The sequence below is a fragment of the Rhinolophus hipposideros genome (genome assembly GCF_964194185.1).
Source record: "Rhinolophus hipposideros genome assembly, chromosome: 8".
NCBI classification, from domain to species: domain Eukaryota; kingdom Metazoa; phylum Chordata; class Mammalia; order Chiroptera; family Rhinolophidae; genus Rhinolophus; species Rhinolophus hipposideros.
This window is the reverse complement of record NC_138054.1, coordinates 26956815-26980613: the sequence shown is the minus strand read 5'-3', so window position 1 is coordinate 26980613 and position 23799 is coordinate 26956815. Positions and strand designations below refer to the sequence as shown.

Below are 23799 nucleotides of genomic sequence, written 5' to 3'. Positions count from 1 at the left end.
AGGAAAGACAGCCTCTTCAATAAATGGTGCTGGCAGAATTGGATAGCTACGTGCAAAAGAATGAAACTGGACTGCTATCTGTCACCATGTACCAAAATTAATTCAAAATGGATCAAAGACTTAAGCATAAGACCTGACACAATAAACTGCATTGAAGAAAACATAGGTACTAAACTTATGGACCTTGGGTTCAAAGAGCATTTTATGAATTTGACTCCAATGGCAATGGAAGTAAAAACTAAAATAAACGAATGGGATTATATGAAACTGAAAAGCTTCTGCACAGCAAAAGAAACTATTGACAAAATAATGAGGCAACCAACTGAATGGGAGATTTTTGCAAACAGTTCCTCTGATAAGGGGCTAATATCCAAAATATACAAGGAACTCATGAAACTCAACAACAACAAAACAAACAACCCAATTGAAAAATGGACAGAGGACCTGAAGAGACATTTCTCCAAAGAGGACATACAAATGGCAAATAGACATATGAAAAAATGCTCAACATCGTTAATCATCAGAGAAATGCAAATGAAAACCACGATGAGATATCACCTCACCCCAGTCAGAATGGCTTTCATCAACAAGTGTTGGAGAGGCTGTGGAGAAAAAGGAACCCTCATACACTGTTGGTGGGAATGCAGACTGGTGCAGCCGCTTTGGAAGGCAGTGTGGAGGTTCCTCAAGAAATTACGAATAGAATTACCATACGACCCAGCAATCGCTCTCCTGGGTATCTACCCCAAAAATATAAAAGCATTTCTCTATAGAGACACGTGTACTCCAATGTTCATTGCAGCTTTGTTTACGGTGGCCAAGACATGGAAACAACCAAAATGTCCTTCGATAGAAGAATGGATAAAGAAGTTGTGGTACATATACACAATGGAATACTATTCGGCGTTAAGGAAAGATGATATAGGAGCATTTGTGACAACATGGATGGATCCTGAGAGTATAATGCTAAGTGAAATAAGTCAGACAGAAAAAGCAGAGAACCCAATGATTTCACTGATATGTGGTATATAAACCAAAAAGAACAAGACAAACAAATGAGAAACAAAAACTCATAGACACAGACAATAATTTAGTGGTTACCAGAGGGTAAGGGGGTGAGGGGTGGGTGATGAGGGTAAAGGGGATCAAATATATGGTGATGGAAGGAGAACTGACTCTGGGTGGTGAACACACAATGGGATTTATAGATGATGTAATACAGAATTGTACACCTGAAATCTATGTAAATTTACTAACAATTGTCACCCCAATAAATTTAATTTAAAAAAAAAAGTAAAAAAAAAAAAAATTGCAAAAACATAAAACAATGCCACTCCTATTTTTTTTAGAAAATAATTGGTTTTTAATATAAATATTGTTTATATTGACAAGTAGTACATTTATTATTTTTTAAAATAAATTAGTAAATAAATATTTTCCAATTTTTTAGTTTTAATTTCTAATATGGTTAAATATCAATATTTAAATATTAAAAATAACCCATATAAACAAAAGCTCTTTAGGAATCTTCAATAATTTTTAAGTGGAAAGGGGTCATGGCAACGAAAAGTCTGAGAACCTCTGCTCTAACCATATACTTCATCAAAAATAATTGTCATACTACTATTTATAGTTATTTATAATCAGTCTTTCTCCTATTAAACTGTAAACTTTCTGAAGGCAAGAACCTATGACTAGAATCCCAAAGTTAACAGAGTGTCTGGTACATAGTAGACCCTAATTGTTGTTGACTTTTTCTCATTCAGATTCTACCATATTTTATAGTTTTGGACATATACATAAATATTCAACTTTATCACTGAACGTCATTTATTCATTTAATTGATTACCTTTTTCGGAAGGCTGATGTGTTCTCTCTTTTATCTTCTGCAAAATTAACTAATTTTGTATCATCTGGGATATTTTTCTCAGGTTCTATCTCAGTGCCAATGTTATTTTTTAATTTCTGAGGAGAACCATACGTCAGCTTGCCAGAAACATGTGATGAGTCATTGTTACCTGCCCCTCCTAAATTTAGATCATCTTCATGCTTATTAGAGGAGAAGGCAAATTGGAATTTTTGTGTTGATGAACTATAATTTGTGTTTTCATTAGTTATCTTTAAATTCGATGTTAACATTTTTTGCCTCTTTTCCAGACCTACAAAAATGGAATATATTAATTACTACATGTTCTCCATGAAAACAAATTTTTGAAATGATGATGGAAAATTTAATAAAAAATTTCAAAAAAGCTTACTAGGTAAATATGAAAGCCAAAAGAGAAGTATTAGTACAATAACAAACAACCCGTAATACCATACATGGTTTTGAAATATAGGTGACTGTTACTCTTATGGTATCACTGAGGGCCCTCAGAAATTAAGAATTATTGAAATTAAATTTGAATTTATAGAAATCCTACATTATAAAATATGTTTAATAGCTAATCCACAGAAATAACCATAACTGTAATATTTAAGTATTTTATCTACTACAATGATATAGCTATATAAATAATTATGATTTAAAAATTTATATGTAACAATTTACACACAGAAATACTATGACCAATCATGTTACTGAATGATTCAGTATTAAAATATATGATGCAATGCTTTTAACTTTGTAATATACTACCTTTAAAATCAAGATAAAGGAATGGTTTCATCAGGGTGACAGAATTTTAAAGGTTTTTTTGTTTTACAGAGACTTTATAAGCATCTTTGGGAAGTTTGGAAGGAGTTTGGAGGCCTTATTAGGGATTAAATTAGCTTTACCATCTATGTATATATGCTATGATATATACATATTATGGTCTACATATTATTTGGTACATACAAGAGTATATATATATGGTCTACATATTATTTGGTACATATAAGAGTATATATAGTACATATTTGTACTTATAAAATATATATAAATTATGAAGCTTAATAATGAAATGTACATGCATGAACTTACCACCCAATTTAAAAATCAAAATTTTACCAACAATATTACATTAGATCACATATATTATTTGAGTGTGCTTGTTCTTTTAGCTTTATATTAATAAAATGATGATATCAAACTATATATAATCTGCATCTTGTTTTTTTCACTCAGTATATTTCAGGAATCTGGTTTCCGAAACCAGAGGATCTTACCTTTAGTAAAGGGCAAGACAAAAACTAAAAAGCAGTGATAGTTTTATGGTAAGAAGAAACAAATTCACAGAACAATAGAAAAGGTATATGTAATAGTATATTGTGTGCATATAACATGTATGTATATATATATGTATAGAGAAGGAAAATGTTTTAGATTTTTAAAATCTAAAATGTTTAAGATGTTTAAATGTTTAAGAAGGAAAATGTTTAAGATTTGGTGAGCACTATTTTGAGCAAGAGAAGTCTCTTTCATTTTATTCCATTAAAATAAAAAATTAATATTTTAATGTGTTACTAGATTTTTTTTTTATATATTGACATGAGCTACATAGGTTTGGTTTCACAACAAATATGTGATAATTTACCTAACAGTTTATGATTTTCTATTTCTTCTTCTAATGCCTGAGTATCTGGAATTTCTGATAACAATGGAGCAGGTGGGAGAAACCAATCCAATGATTTTTCATTGTCTGGATAGCTATGTAAAATAGAAAAATATGAATATATATTAATAAAGATATAACATCAGAAACTATGTATTTATTAATTAAACATTACTCAATCACAGACTTTTAAACATCCTATAATCTAACCTTCTGTGGTAACTTTGATTTACCTCTATATAGCAGTGTTATTGATCTTTTCTCCTTGTGTGTTATTGGACTGATAACACTGCTATATGAGATGTGATATCTAAATAATGGCTATACTCCACCTCCTTTTTTCCAATTCAAATGCTTGTGACAAGAATCTTAAATATGCTCCAATATAAGAAGAAAAAGTAGCAAATCATCTTAACTATTACTAGTGACAAATTACTTTCGACACACCTCGTAACTCATGAGCCATCAATGTAAATGACACAGAACTGATATTCTAGCGTATTCCTAAAACATTATTACAAGTTAATGTCTAACCCAAATATTCTTGGTCTAGAACAATCTAAACACCACAGAAAATTCAAGAAAACAGCCAAAACTGACAATCACTTTGTAAACCTACAGTAATTGATGAGATTTTGCCACCTTGTTAGGATCATTCAGCTGTGATCCTATTAGCATATAATGCTTTAATGTTTTCTTTCCAATCAAAGCTGACTTGTTCTTCATTAGAACAAAAAGATAAATGTTAGGTGACAGGAAAAAAAGTTGAGAAGAGCACCACATATACTGCCTATGCCAAGTCCCAAGGATTTTATGATTTGTTTATTTCTTCATTTATGATTTCAAATTCTTGGAAGTGGGAGCTACTACTGCTATATTTTCCAAATAAAAAATCTACAGCACATTACCTGACACTGTCAAAAGGCCAAAGCATTTAAAATTTAGGACTATGCAGGAGGGTCCCCAAGGTCATCCCCAGGGTCACTGATTCCCTAGGATGACTGATGGGACTCAGCATATAGTCTTATTCATTGACCGTGGGGTGACTTCAGGGAAAACCGGGCACAAGCTTCCAAAGGTCCTCTCTCAGGGAGTAACGCAGGATGCACTGAATTCCCTCAGCAATGAGTTGTGACAGTACATGTGAAATGGTGCCAGTGAGGGAAGTTCATTAGAGACTCAATGCCCAGGGTTTTTATTGGAGGCAAATCACGTGTGCATTCCCTCTTGGCACATACCCAGAAATAGATGGTTAGTAAACCATATTATTTGTATAAAAATTTTATGCACAGTGAGCCACTCTTATCAGTTAATGGTGGGAAACTTCCTAAAATCTAAGTTGTCAGACTCCAGCCAAAGGCCAACCTTGCAAGCAGGCCTTTCCAAGGACAGCGGTTTAGCCCTGATATATTAACTCTTTTCTGCACAGAGACTATGTAAGAAAATCCAAGAAAGATGTTAACAAGGTACAAAAAACACACATCCAGCCCTACTGTTCGGCCTCCCCATAAAGTCAAATCTTCATGATTTCCCTGTTTTCCAGAAGTGCCATCATTTCCCCAGTTACCCAGAATCCAAATGATAGTATAATCTTGTACCCAGTATATCCAGACACCTCTCAGGTCTTATTGCATCTTGTAAAGTTTCTTGAATTCATTATTTCCTTGTATGTCTACTGTCACTATCCTAATCAAGGCTCTAATCAACTTATGTCTGGTTGAGAACAACAGTGTCTTAACTGGCCTCACTGCCTCCAGGCTTTCTCTCTTGAATACATTTTACACACTTCTGCCATATTAATTTGGAATTATTTTCATCATATTATTCCATTCAAAACCCTTCAGTGGTATCCAAATAATGCCAAACTTCCACGTGGCCCAAGGCCACCTCAGTTTTAACTCTTCTACGCGTGCCTTATAGTCCAGACAAAACTACTTATATACCAAATAGATAATACATGCTGTCTCTTCTCATCTCTGTTCAAAAATATTTCCTTTACTTGGCTTGCACCTATACCTGACCCTACCATCATGTCTATCCATAGTGGTTCAACTGTTTATTCATTCATTAAGCCATTCAACAATTATTTACTAAGTACTATGTGCCAGGCACTGTTCTAGGCACTGGAGCTTATATTCATTCAAAATCCAGCTCAAATCCTTCCTTCATGAAATTTCCCAGGTTCCCTAAGACTTTCTTCTCTGTTCCCTCTTCTTAAGTACTATTTGAACTTATAATATTTATCACAGCCCTCCTTGTATTGTGTGTCTATGTGTATGTCTTAGACAAATAGAAAGATGACAGTAGATAGATGATAGGTAGATCTGCTTGCTACCCCATCTAGATTTAAACAACTAAGGGTCTTATTTTCACTTCCATTTATATCAAAAGTACTAAGCACAATGCTTTGTATAATTAGGCATATTATGTAATAAATATTTGCTGATTCAATTCAAGGCTTTTAACACATGTATAGTCATGTCCAAGATCTTTATTCTGGCATTTAACTTCCACCACAATCTATTCTCAGCTTACTTTTCTAATGTTATGTCCCACTGTTTCTCCTTTATGAATCTTCTATTCTAGGAAACTTCTCTATACACGATCCCCTTAAAGTACTGTATATTGTCCCATCTTTTTTTCTTGCTGTTATACTCTGCCTTCAAATGCCCACTACCTATCGGAATTATCAAATCCTTCAAAGCCGTCTGAAGTCTCCCCACCACTAACATAAAGCATGACCTGATCAATTTGGCCTAAGTCTTCTTTCAAATCTGAAATTTCATTGCTGAATATGTGCTTAGCATTTGCTTTGCACTTTTTTTCGACTTAGTATTGTTAGAAGGGCAAACATATGTTCCAATCTACCCAGGCCAATCCTGATTAACACCTGTTGTCCCAGAGGGATGCAATTCTTTCATTCTCAAGTGTCCCAGTCTGGATGATAAATTATATGGTCACATTATTTATTAATGAACTTTCCATATTTGTGTTTAATCTCAAGTAAATTTTTTTGAAGTAAAAGTGTTTCAATCTATTTATATCCCTTTCAGCATTCAATCAATACTTGAATTAATATTTGAATGAATGAAAGAATAAATGAAGTGATAAATAATACAATTTACTCAATGCTTCATTTAAAAAGGATAATACAATAGAACAAATACATAAAAAAAACTTTAGGCCTTTTGAGCCTCTTCTTTTGCTCGGCCCGCTCCAAACTCTTTGGAGTGTACTTTTTCTCCTAATAATGATGCCTTTGTCCTTTTGAGCCTTTTGAACCACACTTCTGCTGAGGCCCGCTCCAATCCAATCCCTTCGGAGTGTACTTTCTCTTCTAATAATGGCCCTTGAGCCACTGCTTTCTGCTCGGGCCCGCATCTACCTCTTTTGAACTGTACTTTTTCTTCTAATAAACTGCTCTTTCACTATTTAAAAAAAAAAAAAAAAGAAAGAAAAACTTTGAATTCAGAGCAATACACATGTGAAAAGCCATAAAAGCCAGTACTGAACAGACTAGTCTCCATTCTTATTTCCTTTGGTGTCACACCTTTGTTTCCACTCCCACTTCCTGCCTGCGTTGAATGTGCCTATCACACTTGGTCTTTGGCACATTGCTCTTTCTGTTTCCAAAAGGTGTCTTCAGTACTCTTTGTCCGGAGTTACTCTTTGGCTATGACTTCCAGTGTTTGCCTTACCCAAAATTAATTTGAACAGAAATGCAAATAAATGAAAGCCAAACAAGCAAGACTCTACTCTATTTTTTAAATTATAACATATAAGATATTAGACTTTAGTTACTCTTTTATATCTGAATTCCATGTTTACCCAATATATACCTGAAACATCATTCTGTTTTTCCCTCATTCTAAAGCAAAATACTCAATTATATCATTCTTTAAGGCAGACTTACTTTTCAGCTTCATTTGGGTTTTCAAAAAACAAACTATCCAAAGAAAACAAGGAGTCATTTGATTTCAGCATGTTAAAAACTGGACTTTGTCATAAATCTAAAAAATATAGAAAAAGTAATTTATATTTTATGTACAAAGATACAGAAAAATATTTCTGGATATGTAAATTATAATCACAAATTTCGCAGAATAACCACAGACTACCTTTCCAGCTTCATCTTCTGCAGCTTCCTCCAAAGTGCCTCAATATTCAAATACATTATTCTCTGTTCTCCACTCATTCATGCATATACACACTTGTACCTCTCTCTTCATACTGCACCAATGTTTAGAATGTGTTTTCTTCCATTCTCCACCTAACAAATTCCTACCCATCTTTCACAGCACAGGTCAAATGTCATTTCTCTTTCAAAGGTTTCTCTGAATTTGTCCTCTTCCCCAAGACAGAATTCATCACTCCTTTTAGGCTTTTTCTGTTGTTGTTCATACCATAGTTAGTATAGTGCGTTTTATGGTGAATGTGTCTCCAATATACTATGTACTACATATGAAGGGACTTGCTTCAAAATAAAAGGGAGAAAAGAGGGGTATTGACAAAACAAGATTGGCAATGAGTTGGTAATTGCTAAAGCTATGTAATAGGTGTGTGGAGTTCATCATAAAGTTCTATTTTTTATACATGTATGAATTTTTCAAAAAAATTACAAGTTTAACATACATATGTATGTTGACATTCATATTATATAACATGTTTATGTTCCTTTTTTAAAAGATAATTTTTACATTCAGAGATGTTATCAAAAGGATAAAAACATTCAGCACTGGCTTCCTGGGAATATAATAAAAATCTAGGGCATAACACAGCCTCAAATTTGATGGGACACAGTACAACTATTTCTACAGATACATGTATTGCTTCCTTCACATTGTAATTCTTCCCCCTGCATATGAACATATCCTATTGTTTTTCTAAATTCTGAAAAAATAGAAAATTCTATATAACAAGACATGAATCAGATGCACAAATCATAAAACATAAATCACAATTCCATTTATTTTGTGATAGTTAATACACTGCAAATCTTTCTAGCATAGAAACGATAACATAAAATAAAAAAACTATATGAGCGCCATCTTGTGGAGAAATCCATATTACCAAATCAGATTATGTCCCTCCAATTTTGAGTCCTCCCTGATGTGGGGAGACACATGGGCGAGTATGTAGGGGAGAGAGTGTTTCCACATGCACCCCTTGACAAAAATGTTACCAAGAGGGATAAATCTATGTATACCTTATGTTGTGGGATTTTTCACTTATTTTAGTTATTGGGTTTCCCCCCTTCCATCTGTTTACCTTAATTGCCCTCTTCATTTTTCTCAATGTATTAATCACTTAGTCACCAACCAAAAGAAACAGTAAAATAGAAACAAATTAGCATCATTCTATAAATGTCTAAAACAATATGACTATGTGAATAATACAAGCCTAGGCTAACAGGGTGGGAGAGAAAGTCATTCGGAAATACACTAATGGGGTCTTTAACATCTTTACAATAAGTAAACAATTTCAGAACCTGAAAACAATTCCCTGATAAAGTATAAATGAAAATGCTAATCATGTTTGTATATTATCCAAAAAGTAACAAATAAAATGTTCCCTTTCTAATCTTAGGAGAACGATATAATTTTAAATAAAAAAGTTTGCAAAATTAAAAACTCATCAAACTACTTTTATATGGCTTTGCTACCTCAGAATTTAAGTAGAAATCTTAAGGCTACCATGTCTGTGTTTGAATTCTTTCTTCTAAAGGAAACTGCAAGACAACAATAAAACCACAAAAAATATTTGTTTCAGGAAAAATACTTCATAAACTAACTGAAAAACCTCCTATATAAACAGCAAATATTTTCAAAAAATTTATGATTTGACTTCTAGTTCTGGCATAAAAAGACTTGTTTGGGTTCAGAATAAAAGCATTACATATATATATATATATATATATATATATATATATATATATATATATATATTCCTGATACACCCCTATTAAAAACACCCCTTGATAATTCTCCATCCCCATAGTGTGCATTATTTTTCTTCATAGCATTAATTAATAACTGGCATTATATGTTTAGTTGTTTCTCTTTCTCCCTCTAGATTGAGCCAGGACTTTTTCTCACTAATATATTCCAATAACCCAGAACAGTGCCTGGCACATGGTAGATGGTCCGTAAGAATTCACTGTGGAATAAATGCATTAGCAATGATCAGCTTATAAAAATACTTTTTAAATAAAAAATAATTTTCATCAACTTAAAATTTTACCCCCAAACCTTTAATGTTAAGTTTTAAAATGTGATTTTTTTTTTTTGGTTCGGTATTCATGTAATCAAATTATGAAGGTTCTAAAAGACCATGAATTTGGCACGTTATGTAAATAAGTATTTTTTGAAAACACAGGCCCTACAAGGGACCTTGTCACATTTCTATATGAGTTTGTGGTTGTAGGAGATGCTAGGTTTTGAATTAAATTTAAATTTTAGGTTTAGAGTGAGATTTTCTAAGTTTCCATGTTAGATTATTTTTTCACAAAGTTTTAGTTTCAGCATGTGGCACAAAATTGTACCGCAAAAAAAATTCTATTATTTTTAAGTGTTTGCTTCTGCTCTAATCACTTTTAAAATATTCAGTTTCGGTGACTAAATAATTTGTCTGTTGAGATGACCTGCACCTCATCTAATTATCTTAGTGGCAATTTAGCATTTTCTTACGTTCTATAATCCGTACTGTATACAATGTTCAGATCTATTAGTTATTCCTTACAGTTTTTACTCTCAGAAATATACTGCTTATTCAGGAGTGCAGCGACCCCCTTATAAAATATTGATTTGCCAGAAATTGGCAGTTAGTGAAGAAGCTGAGACCAAAATTCACTGGAAAAAACAATCATCACCATGACTGCAGGGAATGTGACGGAGAACAAACGGGAACAAATTACTACCCCGAGTCTCCGAGTCCCCACGAGGGACAGGTCCACACAGTCGGGACCGCTGACCCCCCCACCTCCCCTGAGAAACCCGCGGGCCCGGAAAGCTCCGGCCCGGAATCGAATCGAGGCCTGACGCAAAATCAGGCCTGCGGAATTCCTGAGGGATACCCGATCTCCCAGCCAGCCCATCCCAGGCTCGAGGCACAAGCCTCCAGCGCCGGGTGTGCGGCCCAACACGCGAGCGTCCGCGCGGGTCACTCGGCTCGCGAGACCTCGGTTCCCGCCTCTGTCAAAGAAGGCGGCTCCGATACACGCGCAGGCCCCACCAGCGCTCGCTCAGGCCCCACACACATTTGGAAATAAACACCGGGACTCCAGGTGCCGCCAAAACAAAAGGGGACTCGGCCTGCGCTGTGGGCCGCCCGCCGCCGGCCTGTCCCAGGCGAGCCCCGCCGGAGCCTCAGGCCCCGCGGCTCCTGACTGGAATGTGGCGGAGCGGCCGCGCGGGCGGGGGCGGGCGGGGGCGGGCGGGCCGGCTGTCCTGCCGCTCAGCGCGCACGCTGGCTGCCCGCCTGGGAGCCGGCTTCACAGGGCACCACTGCCAGGGCGACAGGCCCGTCCCCGCCTCCCCGCGGGGTCCCTTCCCCCCGTCGGTACCTCCCCGCGAGCCGACTGGGCCCCGACTCCCACCTTCCCAACGAGACATCCGGACTCAAGTCTCACGTCCCGCGGGACGTCAGAGCCGAGCGCCTATTCACCCGCCCCTCGAGGACCCCCAGCCTGGCTAAGCGAGCTCCAAACGGTGGATCGCCTGGAGCCCCAATTTCTTTCTCCCTTCCCAACTCGCCTTATTTTTTTCTCCAAAAGTTTATAATTCGTCTTTAATATAGCGCTTGCAGTACACTTGTAGCCTGTTCTCATTAATTAAAGCGTTTAATCCTGGTAATCTCTAATCTACTTTCCCTCTCTAGGAATTTGCCTACCCCAGGTACCTTATGTAAGTGGAATCCTACAGTATTTGCCCTTCAGTGCCTGGCTAATTTCATTCCGTATGTTTTCAGATTTCGTCCATGTTGGGGCATGTATCCGAATTTCACTCTGTTTTAAGGCTGAATATTCTATTGTATGTGTGTACCATACAATGGTACTTGTATGGTACCATTGATTCATCCATTCGTCTGTGGATGGCGATTAGTATTTCCAATCTTTTGGCTATTGTGAATTATGCTACTATAAACATTGGTGTATAAATATCTGCTGGAGTCCTTGCTTTCAATTCTGTGGATAGATACCTGAGAGTGGAAATTGCTGGGTCATATGGTAACTCTAAGTTAACCACCAAACTGTTTTTCCACAGCTACTGTGTGACTTTATATTCTCACTAATAGTGCAACAGGGTTCCAGTTTTTCCACACCCTTGTCAACACTTGTTATCTTCTATGTTTTACAAATTATAGCCGTTCTCATAGATATGAAGTGGTATCTCATTATAATTTTGATTTGACCGTCTTTTGAGTGAAGGGAATTTGCAGTCAATGACTAATGATGTTGACCATCTTTTCATGCTCATAATGGCCATTTAAATATCTTCTTTGGAGAAATGTCTATTCAAGTCTTTTGCCAACTTTTTGTGTTATTCATCTTATTGAATTGCAGGAGTTTTTAAAATATTCTTATCAGATATATGACTTGCAAATATTTTCTCCCATTCGGTAGGTTGTATTTTGCTTTCTTGATGCACAAAAGTTCTTAATTTTGATTACATCCAATTTATCTATTTTTTCCTTTTGTCACCTACACTTTGGTGTCATATCCATGAAATCATTGCTAAATCTAATATCATGAAGATTCTGTCCAACATTTTTTTCCAAGAGTTTTATTTTTTAGTTCTTAAGTTTAGGTCTTTGATTCATTTGAGGTACCTCATGGACCAACAAGGTGTCTTATTTCAAATAAAGGGAGTATGTGTGGAAATATAGTTCCCAGAAAGACTGGAAGAGCTTGAAAGACAAATAATATGAGGTATGATCAAAAGATACAGTGAATGTTTAAATAAAAAAATTTTATTACAGTAAAAGACACATTGCCATTAATCCCCCTCAAAATACTCCCCTTCACTTCAAACACACTTATCCCATCCTTCTTGTCACTTTCTGAAGCAGTCCTGGAAGTCTTCTTTCGTGAGTGTCTATAGTTGTGCTGTCATGGCTTCCTCGATGTCCTCAATCCATTCAAAACGTTTTCCTCTCAAGGTAATTTTGACTTTGGGGTAGAGCCAGAAGTCACACTGTGCCAGATCCAGTGAACAGGTGGATGAGGACACATCATAATGTTTTTATTTGACAGAAATAATGTCAAATAAATGCCTCCGTGTCACCAGAGGCAATGTGTGACACGGAGCATTGCCATAATGGAGGGTGAAGTAAAGACACTCACAAATGAGGACTTCCAGAACGGCTTCAGAAAGTGGCAAGAAAGATGGGAAAAGTGTGGTCAAAATGGGTTGGGGGTATTTTGAAAGGGATTAATGGCAGTGTGTCTTTAACTGTAATAATTTTTTTTATTTAAACATTCACCTTATTTTTATATCACACCTGATATGTGTTCACATGTAAATCAAAACTACAATGAGAGATCACCTTAGAATGGTTATCATCAACAAGACAAACAATAACAAGTGTTGGAGAGGCTGTGGAGAAAAAGGAACCCTCATACACTGTTGGTGGGAATGTAAATTGGTACAGGTACTATGGAAAACAGTATGGGTGTTCCTCAAAAAATTAAGAATAGAATTACCATATGACCTAGCAAGCTCTCTCCTGGGGATCTACCCAAAAAATCTGAAAACATTTATCCTCAAAGATATATGCGCTCCAATGTTCATTGCAGCTTTGTTTACGGTGGCCAAGACATGGAAACAACAAAGTGTCCTTCAATAGATGAATGGATAAAAAAGATGTGGTAGATATACACAATGGAATACTACTCTGCCATAAGAAAAGATGAAATACTGCCATTTACAACAACATGGATGGATCTTGAGATTATTCTGCTAAGCAAAATAAGTCAGAAAAACTCGAGAACCATATGACTTCACTCATATGTGGAATATAAAACTGAAAGCAACAAAGGAACAAAACAAACAAAGAAACAAAAACTCATAGTCACAGACAACAGTTTAGTGGTTACGAGAGGATAAGTGGGGAGAGGATGGTAGAAGAGGATAAAGGGGGGTCAAATATATGGTGATGGAAGGAGAACTGACTCTGGGTGGTGAGCACACAATGTGACATATAGATGATGTATTATAGAAATGTACACTTGAAACCTATGTAATTTTACTAATCATTGTGACCCCCAATAAATTTAATTTTTAAAAAAAGCAAGGAAAAAATATGTATTCACAACACAGGAACTAGATAGATTATTGCTAATACAACTGATGCCATGAGTTCTGGCTCATAACTTCAACATAATCAAAATTTTCTCTACTTTTTAACATCCACTCTTAAAACTCAGATCAGGAAGAGTTGATATTGAAAAATTTGTGCTGATGGCTCTAGAGAAGCGGAAACGAAGAGACGTTGAAGTTTCAGGACTATTTTTCTCTGGGTGACAGCCAGAAATGTGTTGTGCTATCTATCGTTGCCAGATTTGGGGGGAAAATAGATAAGATCAAAAAGCGGGCCAGCCCGATGGTTCAGTCGGTTAGAGCTCCATGCTCTTAACTCCAAAGGCTGCCAGTTGGATTCCCACATGAGCTAGTGGGCTCTCAACCACAAGGTTGTCAGTTCAATTCCTCGTGTCCTGCAAGGGATGGTGGGCTGTGCCCTCTGCAACTAGCAACGGCAACTGGACCTGGAGCTGAGCTGCGCCCTCCACAAGTAAGACTGAAAGGACAACAACTTGTCTTGGAAAAAAAAAGTCCTGGAAGTACACACTGTTCCCCAATAAAGTCCTGTGCCCCTTCCCCAATAAAATCTTTAAAAAAAAAAAAAAAGAAGATCAATTCTGTAGAGTTAATGTCTGAGCAAAGGAAGAAGAGAAAAGAAAAGGAAAGGAGAAAAGAAAAGATCTAGTTTGGTATGATGGGATTCTTGGGAGGGAAGAAAAATTTAGAAAGTTATATGCAATTCTAAGCGGAAGAGTTCAATGTTATCTATGCATTTAGTAGATGGTAAAATAGCAAAAAGATGAATGAATGAAAATCAAAAGAGAATTTTTCTTTAGGGAAAAATTTAGTAAGTGTCTATGTAACCAGGAAAATAAAAGGCATAAATTTCTTAGTAATCCCTTGAGTTCCACTGCTATGGAGTATGTTTAATGGTGATGCAGAAGAGATTTGTACCTACATTTCGGGAGATGTTTGTTTTTCAGGCAGAAATTGACTACTCTTGCCAAAATGAATTTAAAATATCTTCTGTTCTTCAAAGCCAAGAGTGCTCATTGTAATGGGACTGCCTGACAGGATGCTCCAATTAGATTTAGAACCAAAGCACCCCACAGCCACAGTTGGCCAGAGTGTATTACAACAAAGAGTATAGCTTTCCATAGAAATCAGTTAATAAAGATTCAGTATTCAATGGCTGCTTTTTTTGTGTAGTTACGTAAGTAGAGTCTAAAATATGGTGACACAAACCCTGAAGTAAGAATCAAAAATCCCAGAACAGAAACTTTGGGACAAAGAGTAGTATTCCACACTGGAATAGAATTATTTCTTAATTAAAAATTAATATCAGTTCTTCAGAAGGAGTAAATGGAGACTGGTCCCCAGAGTATATTCTCTATGGTAATTGTATTTAGACTTATGTAACAAATTGTAGGCACTTCTCCTTACAGAATATACTAGGCTTAGTCATTCTTACCAAATTCTTCTGCCGTTATTAAGTCCCTGTGTAAATAGGAATTAACACATTACTTTAGGTGGTTAGTATCTGAATGTGGAATACTTTACTTATTATAATCAAGTTTCTGGCATACAAAATCTTATAAATTCTTATATAAGACTGTCTTAATGAAACATGGAATACATCATATTAGCAAAAATTATTTAAAGAAATTTTAAAAGCCATTGACAGGCATTTTAAAAGATATTTAAATGTCAGGAATCAGAGTATAAAATAGATTTAAAGAACAGGCATTCTTGGTTTCGTTTTTTATTTAAAGACAAAGAAATAATTGGCAAGCTCTTGCAGTAATCTGATCAAAGATTAATTAATATTGTTTATATATTATTTAGAAATAAGATAGTTTCTAGAAGTAATATAATTTTATACTTAATAGATTTCAATGTTACAAATAACCAGTTAAGATACTGAGTAGATCAGTGTATGGACAGAATAATGAAAATAAGAAACACCATGAAGAAACAAGTGTAATGCATCTGCCTAAAATCCTTTCCCGGAAAGGGAAGGGAGTGGTGAGAGATGCTATTGCAACTGACAGATAATTATTCATTTGTGATATATGTTGAGTTAGGATGCATTTAAGCATGAGTTATCTCATGTTCAAATATGTCAAACTGAGGGTGTCCGGTTAGATCAGTTGGTTAGAGTGTGGTGCTGTTAGCACCAAGGTTGCCAGTTCGATCCCCACATGGGCCACGGTGAGCTGCACCCTCCTTAAAAAAAAAATATATATATATACATATATATATATATATATATATGTATGTCAAAGCATTGAGAGAGGCAGTGCATATAATAGGATATATTGTAATATTTTTGATGATCCTTGGAACAGCTAGGAGTGCTGTATCCATGTCTGCCCAAAGTCAGAAGCCACCACAAAGACAAAAAGACATTATCAGTTTTCTCACAATAGCTGCCACATTAATAATCACCAGAGAAGGGAATGTGCTAAATTTCAAAACATTCTCTAGAAATTTTAGCTGTTCATGGCTCCGGCCAGGCCTGTAAACTCAAGACTTGCATAAGGAATAAAAGTAGATCAGTGCTAAGGTTAGGGCACCCTTTACCCCCAGCGCTAGGCATCCTAAGATTCACATCCAGGGAGCAGCAGATTCAGCAAGAAGCAGCAAGGGAAGCTTCAGGGACCTGGCTGTGGAGTAGAGGCAGCTGAGCGATGCTCCTAAATCCTTCCCAGGGCCTGGCCCCACTAAGCCTTCCACAGTGAGAGGACCTGCCTTGGGAGAGATTTGCTGGCCTCAGAACAACACATTGTTGAGGCGCAGGTAGTGATCTGAGCAGCCCTAAATTAGGAGCTATGAAATCAGCCAGGAAAGTAAGCCTGGCTTATAAAAAGTATATGCTACTTATGATAGTGAATAGGACTGATTGCTAAAGCCAGGAGAGTTGATAAAGCCCCTTCCTCCAATTGTCAGCTGGGAAATTGGAGGGATGGTTAGGTGGCGGGGGGGGGGGGTGTCAGAAAAGCTGAGATTCCAATAATTAAAGGGCATGGTTTCAGAGTAATAATTTATTTTGTTGTCTTTTGTGGGGAGAGAGTTACCTGAATTGCTCCCTCCTTTGTCTAACTCAGATGAAACACCAGTGTCACAACAAAATGCATATAGCACTCTACAGTTTACAAACATTTTTTTTCCATTTAATGGATGAGGAAAATAGGAAGTTGTACAAATGGTGGGTGTGCATGTCTGAGTGAGGGGGTGAAAGAGTATGTGTGTGTCATGGGGAGGGCAAGAGAATAGAGTTGGACCAAATGGATAAAGAATAAATTATATATTTAAGCAGAAGGAATATTGTCCCTCCATTAGTAAAGCGAGTGTTGTGGGTTAAAGCAAGTCCAGGTGAAAGCATTCTGGCCAGGAACACACTCCAAAATGTGAAGACTGTGGACTTAAGAATTAATACATGGAGACTGGGAGGGAAGTAAAAATCCTAAAAGCCTAGGAAACAATAAGTAAGATAAGAGAGTGGTTAATATGAACGTGAAACAAGTTAATGTATATTGTTAGAACTTTTTCAGATAACTGTGAAAAAGGGCTATCAAATTGCAAGTTGTTGAACATTAGGAATTTTATTCACCTATTTTATATGTTCTTTAATTAACAGAACACCTAAAATATGCTATCCTAAGAAAAAATTACAGCATTAACTCTAAAAAGAAGTCCTGCCAAACCCCACAGCCAGTGTTCACACTTTCTCTTCCATCTACATGTGTAGGAGTGGGTGAATGACCAGTAGCAAACTTCTTTTCTTTTCTAGCAGGATGCTTTGTATCACAAGTCACTTGGGGAAGTTTTACATAAATTATTTTGTAAGCTATGGGAAATAATATGGAGAATTACGATTTTTTTTTTTTTATAAAAGTAACACTCACAATTTAGCTGAAAATTTTCCCCAAGTCAGGAAATATCCTAGTGTTTGATTTCTAACACAGTATAATAATTTTGCTGACATTTCCCTATTCCTGGTCTGTAGCTCTTTCTAAAAACTATACTATTTCCCTTGAGCAGTTATTACTGATATTTTTGGTGTTACTATTTATTTAAATATTGCAGTTTTTAAAAGTGTATTTTTAAATCTCTGGCTTTGAACAAATTCCCATTTTATTTGCAACATCTGCTGTTAACTTATAGGTGACTTAAAGTTTAAAGAAGATATATCTTTCCTTAGACTTCATTCCCAAGGGCATCTTTCCCAGCATATTCATATACACAAATCACATAAAAAAATATATATATAGCAAAGCATATTCTAAACAGCTCTGAAATTTTTAAATTTTTTATTTCTTCTGACCTAACATCTGACCTGCCATATGTTTTGAGTTTTTCAAACTCACAGAAACTGCATAGCAAGTCACAAACTTGCATGATTTAAAGTACATGACTGAAAAATCTGTAACATCAGAAGTTAAGAATCATTGATCCACATACAAATAAAGAATGTATATCCTTCCAAACACAAATCTAATTAAAAACAAAAAAACTACACAATTCTTTTCAAGTCACAAAATGTTGGTTTTGTAACCTTGGTCATTTATAAGCAGAATGTCTCAGTTGATTTATATTTCCTCTTTTAAAAGATTTTTATTGGGGCTGGCTCGGTGGCTCAGGTGGTTGGAGTGCCATGCTCCTAATGCCGAGGTCACCGGTGGCCAACTGATGGCCAACTGATGACTGCCTGCCTTATGGGCCAGGGAGCGGTGTCCTACACAACTAGACTGAAAAACAACAGCTTGAACTGGAGTGGGGGTATAGGCGGAAGAAAGGGGAAAAAAGATTTTTATTAAAAATGTAGTTAACATACAATATTATATGAGTTTCAGGGGTTCACCATAGCTGTTCAACATTTATATACCTAAAGGAGATCACTATAATAAGTCCAGGAACCATCTGACACTGTACTATGCTATCACAATATTATTGGCTATATTCCCCATGTTGTACATTGCAGGTCCAACTTATTTTATACCTGGAAATTTGAACCTTTTATTCCCCTTCACCCTCCCCCACTGTTGCGTCCCAGGCAACACGGGCAGTGAGAGAACGAGAAGGGGCGGCGTTAGGTTAAGTTTTTAAGAAAGAAAGAAACAGAGACTTAATGCAGTAAAATCTCAGAGGGCCAAGGTGTCTCGCAGTCATTTTAAGGACTCAAGAGCAGAATCAGGCCAACTGGTGGCTTTTATTGATAATCATACAAGGAAGTGGTATTGTTTTTTACACGGTCTGTGAGACTCATCCATCATGTCACAAACTTAATTAAGGTATGTACCTTCCTGGGGATAAGTCTCTCATGTTGAAACTTCCGTTGAGCTAAGTGGAGAAAGCTGATCTTTATCTCTCTCATGACTTCTCTCACAATCAGGTGAGAGAGGAAAGCCAGAGTCAGCAGTGGCTTTTCTGAGGCAGGGGGGAAGGGAAGGCAAGGTTCCTTCCCAAATCTTCCAAGGCAGCTCACTGGGGGTCCCCACACGGTTTTGCCTGGCTTGAGTTGTCCTCCCCGCCCCCCCCCTCCGTGGGGAATCTTACTCGTCATTGGCTGCAAACCATCTTTTGGGGACCAGACAGAGAGACATGAAGTGTAAACATCATGATAAAACAAAGTCCCCAAAGGCACAGTCTCACAGACTCTTCTTTCCTCAAGGAAAGACACGGGAGGACAGTCGGTTAGGCTGCTGTGTGACAACACCCCACCTTTTAATTTTTCAATTACAGCAGACATTCAATATTATTTGATATTAATTTCAGGTGTACAGCATAGTGGTTAGACATTCATAAAATTTAAGAAGTAAGCCCCCCCGACTAGTCTAGTACTCACCTGGCACTATACATAGTTATTACCATATTATTGACTATATTTCCTATTGTTTACTTTACATTCCCATGACTGTTTTGTAACTACCAATTGGTACTTCTTTTCCTTCCTTATTTATTTATTTATTTATTTATTAAGGAGGGCTCAGCTCAAAATAGTCCATGTGGGGATCAAACTGGCAAACTTGGTGTTGATAGCAACACACTCTAACCAACTGAGCTAACCAGCCACCGCCAATTTGTACTTCTTAATCCCTTCACCTTTTTTCACCCTGCCCACCAACCCGCTCCCATCTATCACCACAGCAAATCTAGTACCTGTGACACCATACATAGTTATTACAATATTATTGACTATATTCCTTATGCTATACCCTACATCCCCATAACTACTTTGTAACAACCAATTTGTACTTCTTAATCCCTTCCCTTTTTTCACTCATACCCCCAAGCCCCTCCCATCTGGCAAATAAAAAAGTTGACAAACTGAAATGTGTTCAAAGTTGGGGAAATGGGAAGGTTAATAGCCTAGGACCTAAAGAATATCTAAAAAAAGATTTAGGGGGTGAGGAGTTCAAGAGAGGTAGTATATAATATGGAGAAGAAAAGACTAAGAGAATATGCTGGCTTTTTTCAAATATTTGAGGGACTCTTGTAGTAGAACAAATAATTTATTCGTGCAATTATAGGCATGGTTTCAGAGGGCAGAACAAGAATACAAAATTAGGGTCGTTACTGACCAAGAAATAAATTTCAGTTATGAAGAACAATACAAAAAAGGCCTTCTCGATTTTTGTTATCAAAGGTACTGATAAATAATTTATGTACAATAAACGGTATCCATTTAACATACACAATCCAATGAGTAATGATAGCTATATAGATCTGCAAAATTACCATATTTTTTAAAGATACAGAACATTTTCAGCATCCCCAAATTCTTCCTTCCCTTTATAGTCAATACCTCCCTCTTTTCTTGGCCACAGGTAACCATTGCTCTGCTTTTTATCATTAGGGAGTAGTTTGCATTTTATCTAAAAGGAATCATACATCACATACTTTGTTGTGTCTTGTTTCTTTTACTCAGCCTAATGATTTTCAGATTCATCTCTATTATGTATATTGATGGTTCATTCCCTTTATTTGCTAAGTAGTATTCCATTGTATATATACGCCCACCACATTCTGTGTATCCATTCAACAGTTGATAAACATTGAGGTTGTTTACAATTTTAGATTATTGTGACTAAAGCTGCTATGAACATTTGTGTAAAAGTGTTTATATGGACATGTGTCTTGATTTCTCTTGGGTAAGAGCAAAGTTAATAGATTGGATGGTTGATGTATGTTTAACTTTTTAAGAAAGTTTCATATTGTTTTCCAAAGTGGTTGTACCATTTTACATTCCCACCAGCAGTGTATGAGAGTTCTAGTTAATTTACATCCTTATCAACACTTGTTATTGTCAGTCTTTTTCATTTTACCCTTTCTAATGGGTATAATGACATCTTGTTATGATTTTGATTTGTATTTCCCTGATAACTAATGAAGTTGAGCATATTTTCATGTACACAAAAGGGGTACATTTTATGAAATGTTATTGTGTTGTTAGTCTTCTTATTGTTGAGTTGAAGAAATCTTTATCTATTCTGAATTACCAGTCAGTCCTTTGTCAGATATGTTAGAGAATATTTTTCACATTCTGTCATTTGCTTCTTCATTTTCTTTCTTTTTTTTTTCCATTTTTTTCCCTTTCCCTTTTCCCCTTTCTTCCACCTCCCCACCGCCACTCCGGTTCAAGCCATTGTTTCTCAGACTAGTTGTGTAGGACACAGCTCCCTGGCCCATGCTGGTATTTTTTGAGCCTTGTCCTCCCCTCCCCCCCAGGGCAACTCACACCAACTTCCAGTTGCAAAGGGCAGCCCAGCTCCAAGGAGAGTTGTTGTTCACAATCTTAGCTGTAGAGGGCACAGCTCACTGGCCCATGTGGAAATCAAACTGGTGACCTCAGCAGGGCGCGCCAACCACCTGAGCCACCGGGCTGGCCCACTTCTTCATTTTTCTTCATTTTCTTAATAGTGTCTTTCAAAGAGAAACTGTTTCATTTTGATAAAGTTCAAATTATAAATTTTCTTTTATGACCATGCCTTTTGTGTCCTTTCAGAGAAATCTTTGTCAACTCCAAGTCAGCAAAGATTTTCTGTTTTATTTTCTAATAGTTTTACAGTTTTAGCTTTTACATTTAAGTCTACAATGTATTTGAGTAAATTTGGGATATTATGTGAAGTAAGGATCTATATTTTTTTGTCCACTTGGATATCCAGTTTTTCTAGCAGTGTTTGTTGATTTTTTTGTTTCCCCATTAAATTGCCTTGGGCACTTTGCTGAAAAACAATTGACCATTTACATATGATTCTATTTATGGACTCTTTATTTCCATTAACATATATATCTATATTTTAATCTTATATGCATATTTATATATTAAGTGTGTCTTCACATTTAAAGTATATCTTTGATAGTCAGCAGATGGTTAGGTCTGTTTTTTGACCCATTCTGATTATCTTTCTTTCTTTATTGAAATATTTAGTCTGTTTACATTTAATGTGATTATTGATATGGTTGTATTTAGGTCTACTATTTTATTAATATTCAGTTTGTCATCTCAATTTTTGTTTCTCTCTGCTCCATTTCCTACCTTCTTTCAAATTATTTAAATATTTTTAGATATTTATTTTAATTGTCCTTTGGCTTTTAAACTATACCTCCTAACATTTTTTAAGTAGTTGCTTTAGGTATTACAATATACATTCTCTATGCCTCCTGCCTCCACTGTGACTGCATGGGCCTTGGAACAAAACATCAAAATTTTAAAACAGGGGGGGAGGTTTAGTCCAGTTATGAAATTAACAAGTTCTGAGGATCGAATGTATAGCATGGTGGTTATAGCTAATAATACTGTATCATATAAATGTTCCTAAGAGAATAGAGCTTACATTTTTTCACAACAAAAAGGGAATGGTAACTATATGACAAGATGGAGGTGTTAGCTAATGCTATAGTGGTAATCATTTTGCAATATATAAATTTATCAAATCAACATGTTTTATAATTTATACAATTCTATATGTTATATAACTTACATATTGTTGTATGTCAATTATGTCTGAATAAAACTGGGTATAAATAAATAGGGAAGTTTGTTCTAGCCCAAGTGTTGCCTTAAAAATTTGTCTGCCTTTGTTCAGTCTCTAGAATCCTTAGGGAGTCATGATTTTCTGTATTTTGTCCAGATACATTGTTGTTTTTTTTTACCACTGTTATTCATGAGCGGACTAGTTTGTTAGCTACTCAATTCTCCATACCAGAAGCAAACCAGGACTTACCATTTTAAATTTCATATATTAGTAAAATATTGGGCCCAAATACATGATTTTCTTGCATAAACCAAGATTTGTATGAAATTTTCTTAGGATTTAGTTAGTGACAACCCAAAACCAGAAAGTAAGATTATTTTTCAGTAGTCACTCTCTGTACTCTAAATCACAAAAATCTCACATTCTGTACTAACAATTCTACACTTTAAATATATTAGTATGGACTTTCAAAACAAAATTTTCAGGATGATTGCCCCATGATTGCACTCTTAAAAGAAACTTCTACCTTCATTTTTTAAAATAGTAACTATGCCTTTCCTAACATTTAATGTGTCTGCTTATTTATCATTAACAACTTGACTTTGGAAGAGAGGAGACAGAAAGTCTTAAAGATGTAGATTTTGGAATCTTGGTTACAGATAAGTCAGAACTGGGAATTAAACTTCTCTGAAAGTGCAGTGAATATCAATAGTTTAAAAAAATTGTAAGTTTCAGAATTCGAGAATATTTACAACAAATGGTATAAACAACTCTAATATGAATAAAGTTTACCTTTATGTGGTTTTAATAATATGTGTAAAATAATTTTAATGGTCCTGTTTTATTCACTGTATTCTCCCTGGATGGATACTGCTAGATGCCTACCAAAATTCATTTTCCCTATCTTCCATACAAACAAAGTTATAACTGGGTCTATCTAGCTAGGGACAACATATGTGACTCTCACTTACAGTTAAGCGTAG

General features: G+C 35.9%; 1 protein-coding gene across 1 annotated transcript in view; it reads right to left on the bottom strand.

The window, feature by feature from the left end:
* The window catches only part of HFM1 (helicase for meiosis 1), a 108239-nt gene extending 100700 nt beyond the window's left edge, over positions 1–7539 (bottom strand). Inside the window, exons 1-3 of the mRNA XM_081057708.1 lie at positions 7451–7539; positions 3520–3632; positions 1851–2160 (exon numbers count right to left, since the gene is read on the bottom strand). Coding sequence (XP_080913834.1) covers positions 1851–2160; positions 3520–3632; positions 7451–7521 — 494 coding nt within the window. The 5' untranslated portion in view covers positions 7522–7539. The remainder of the gene's footprint in view (positions 1–1850; positions 2161–3519; positions 3633–7450) is intronic.
* Between the last annotated feature and the right edge of the window lie 16260 nt (positions 7540–23799).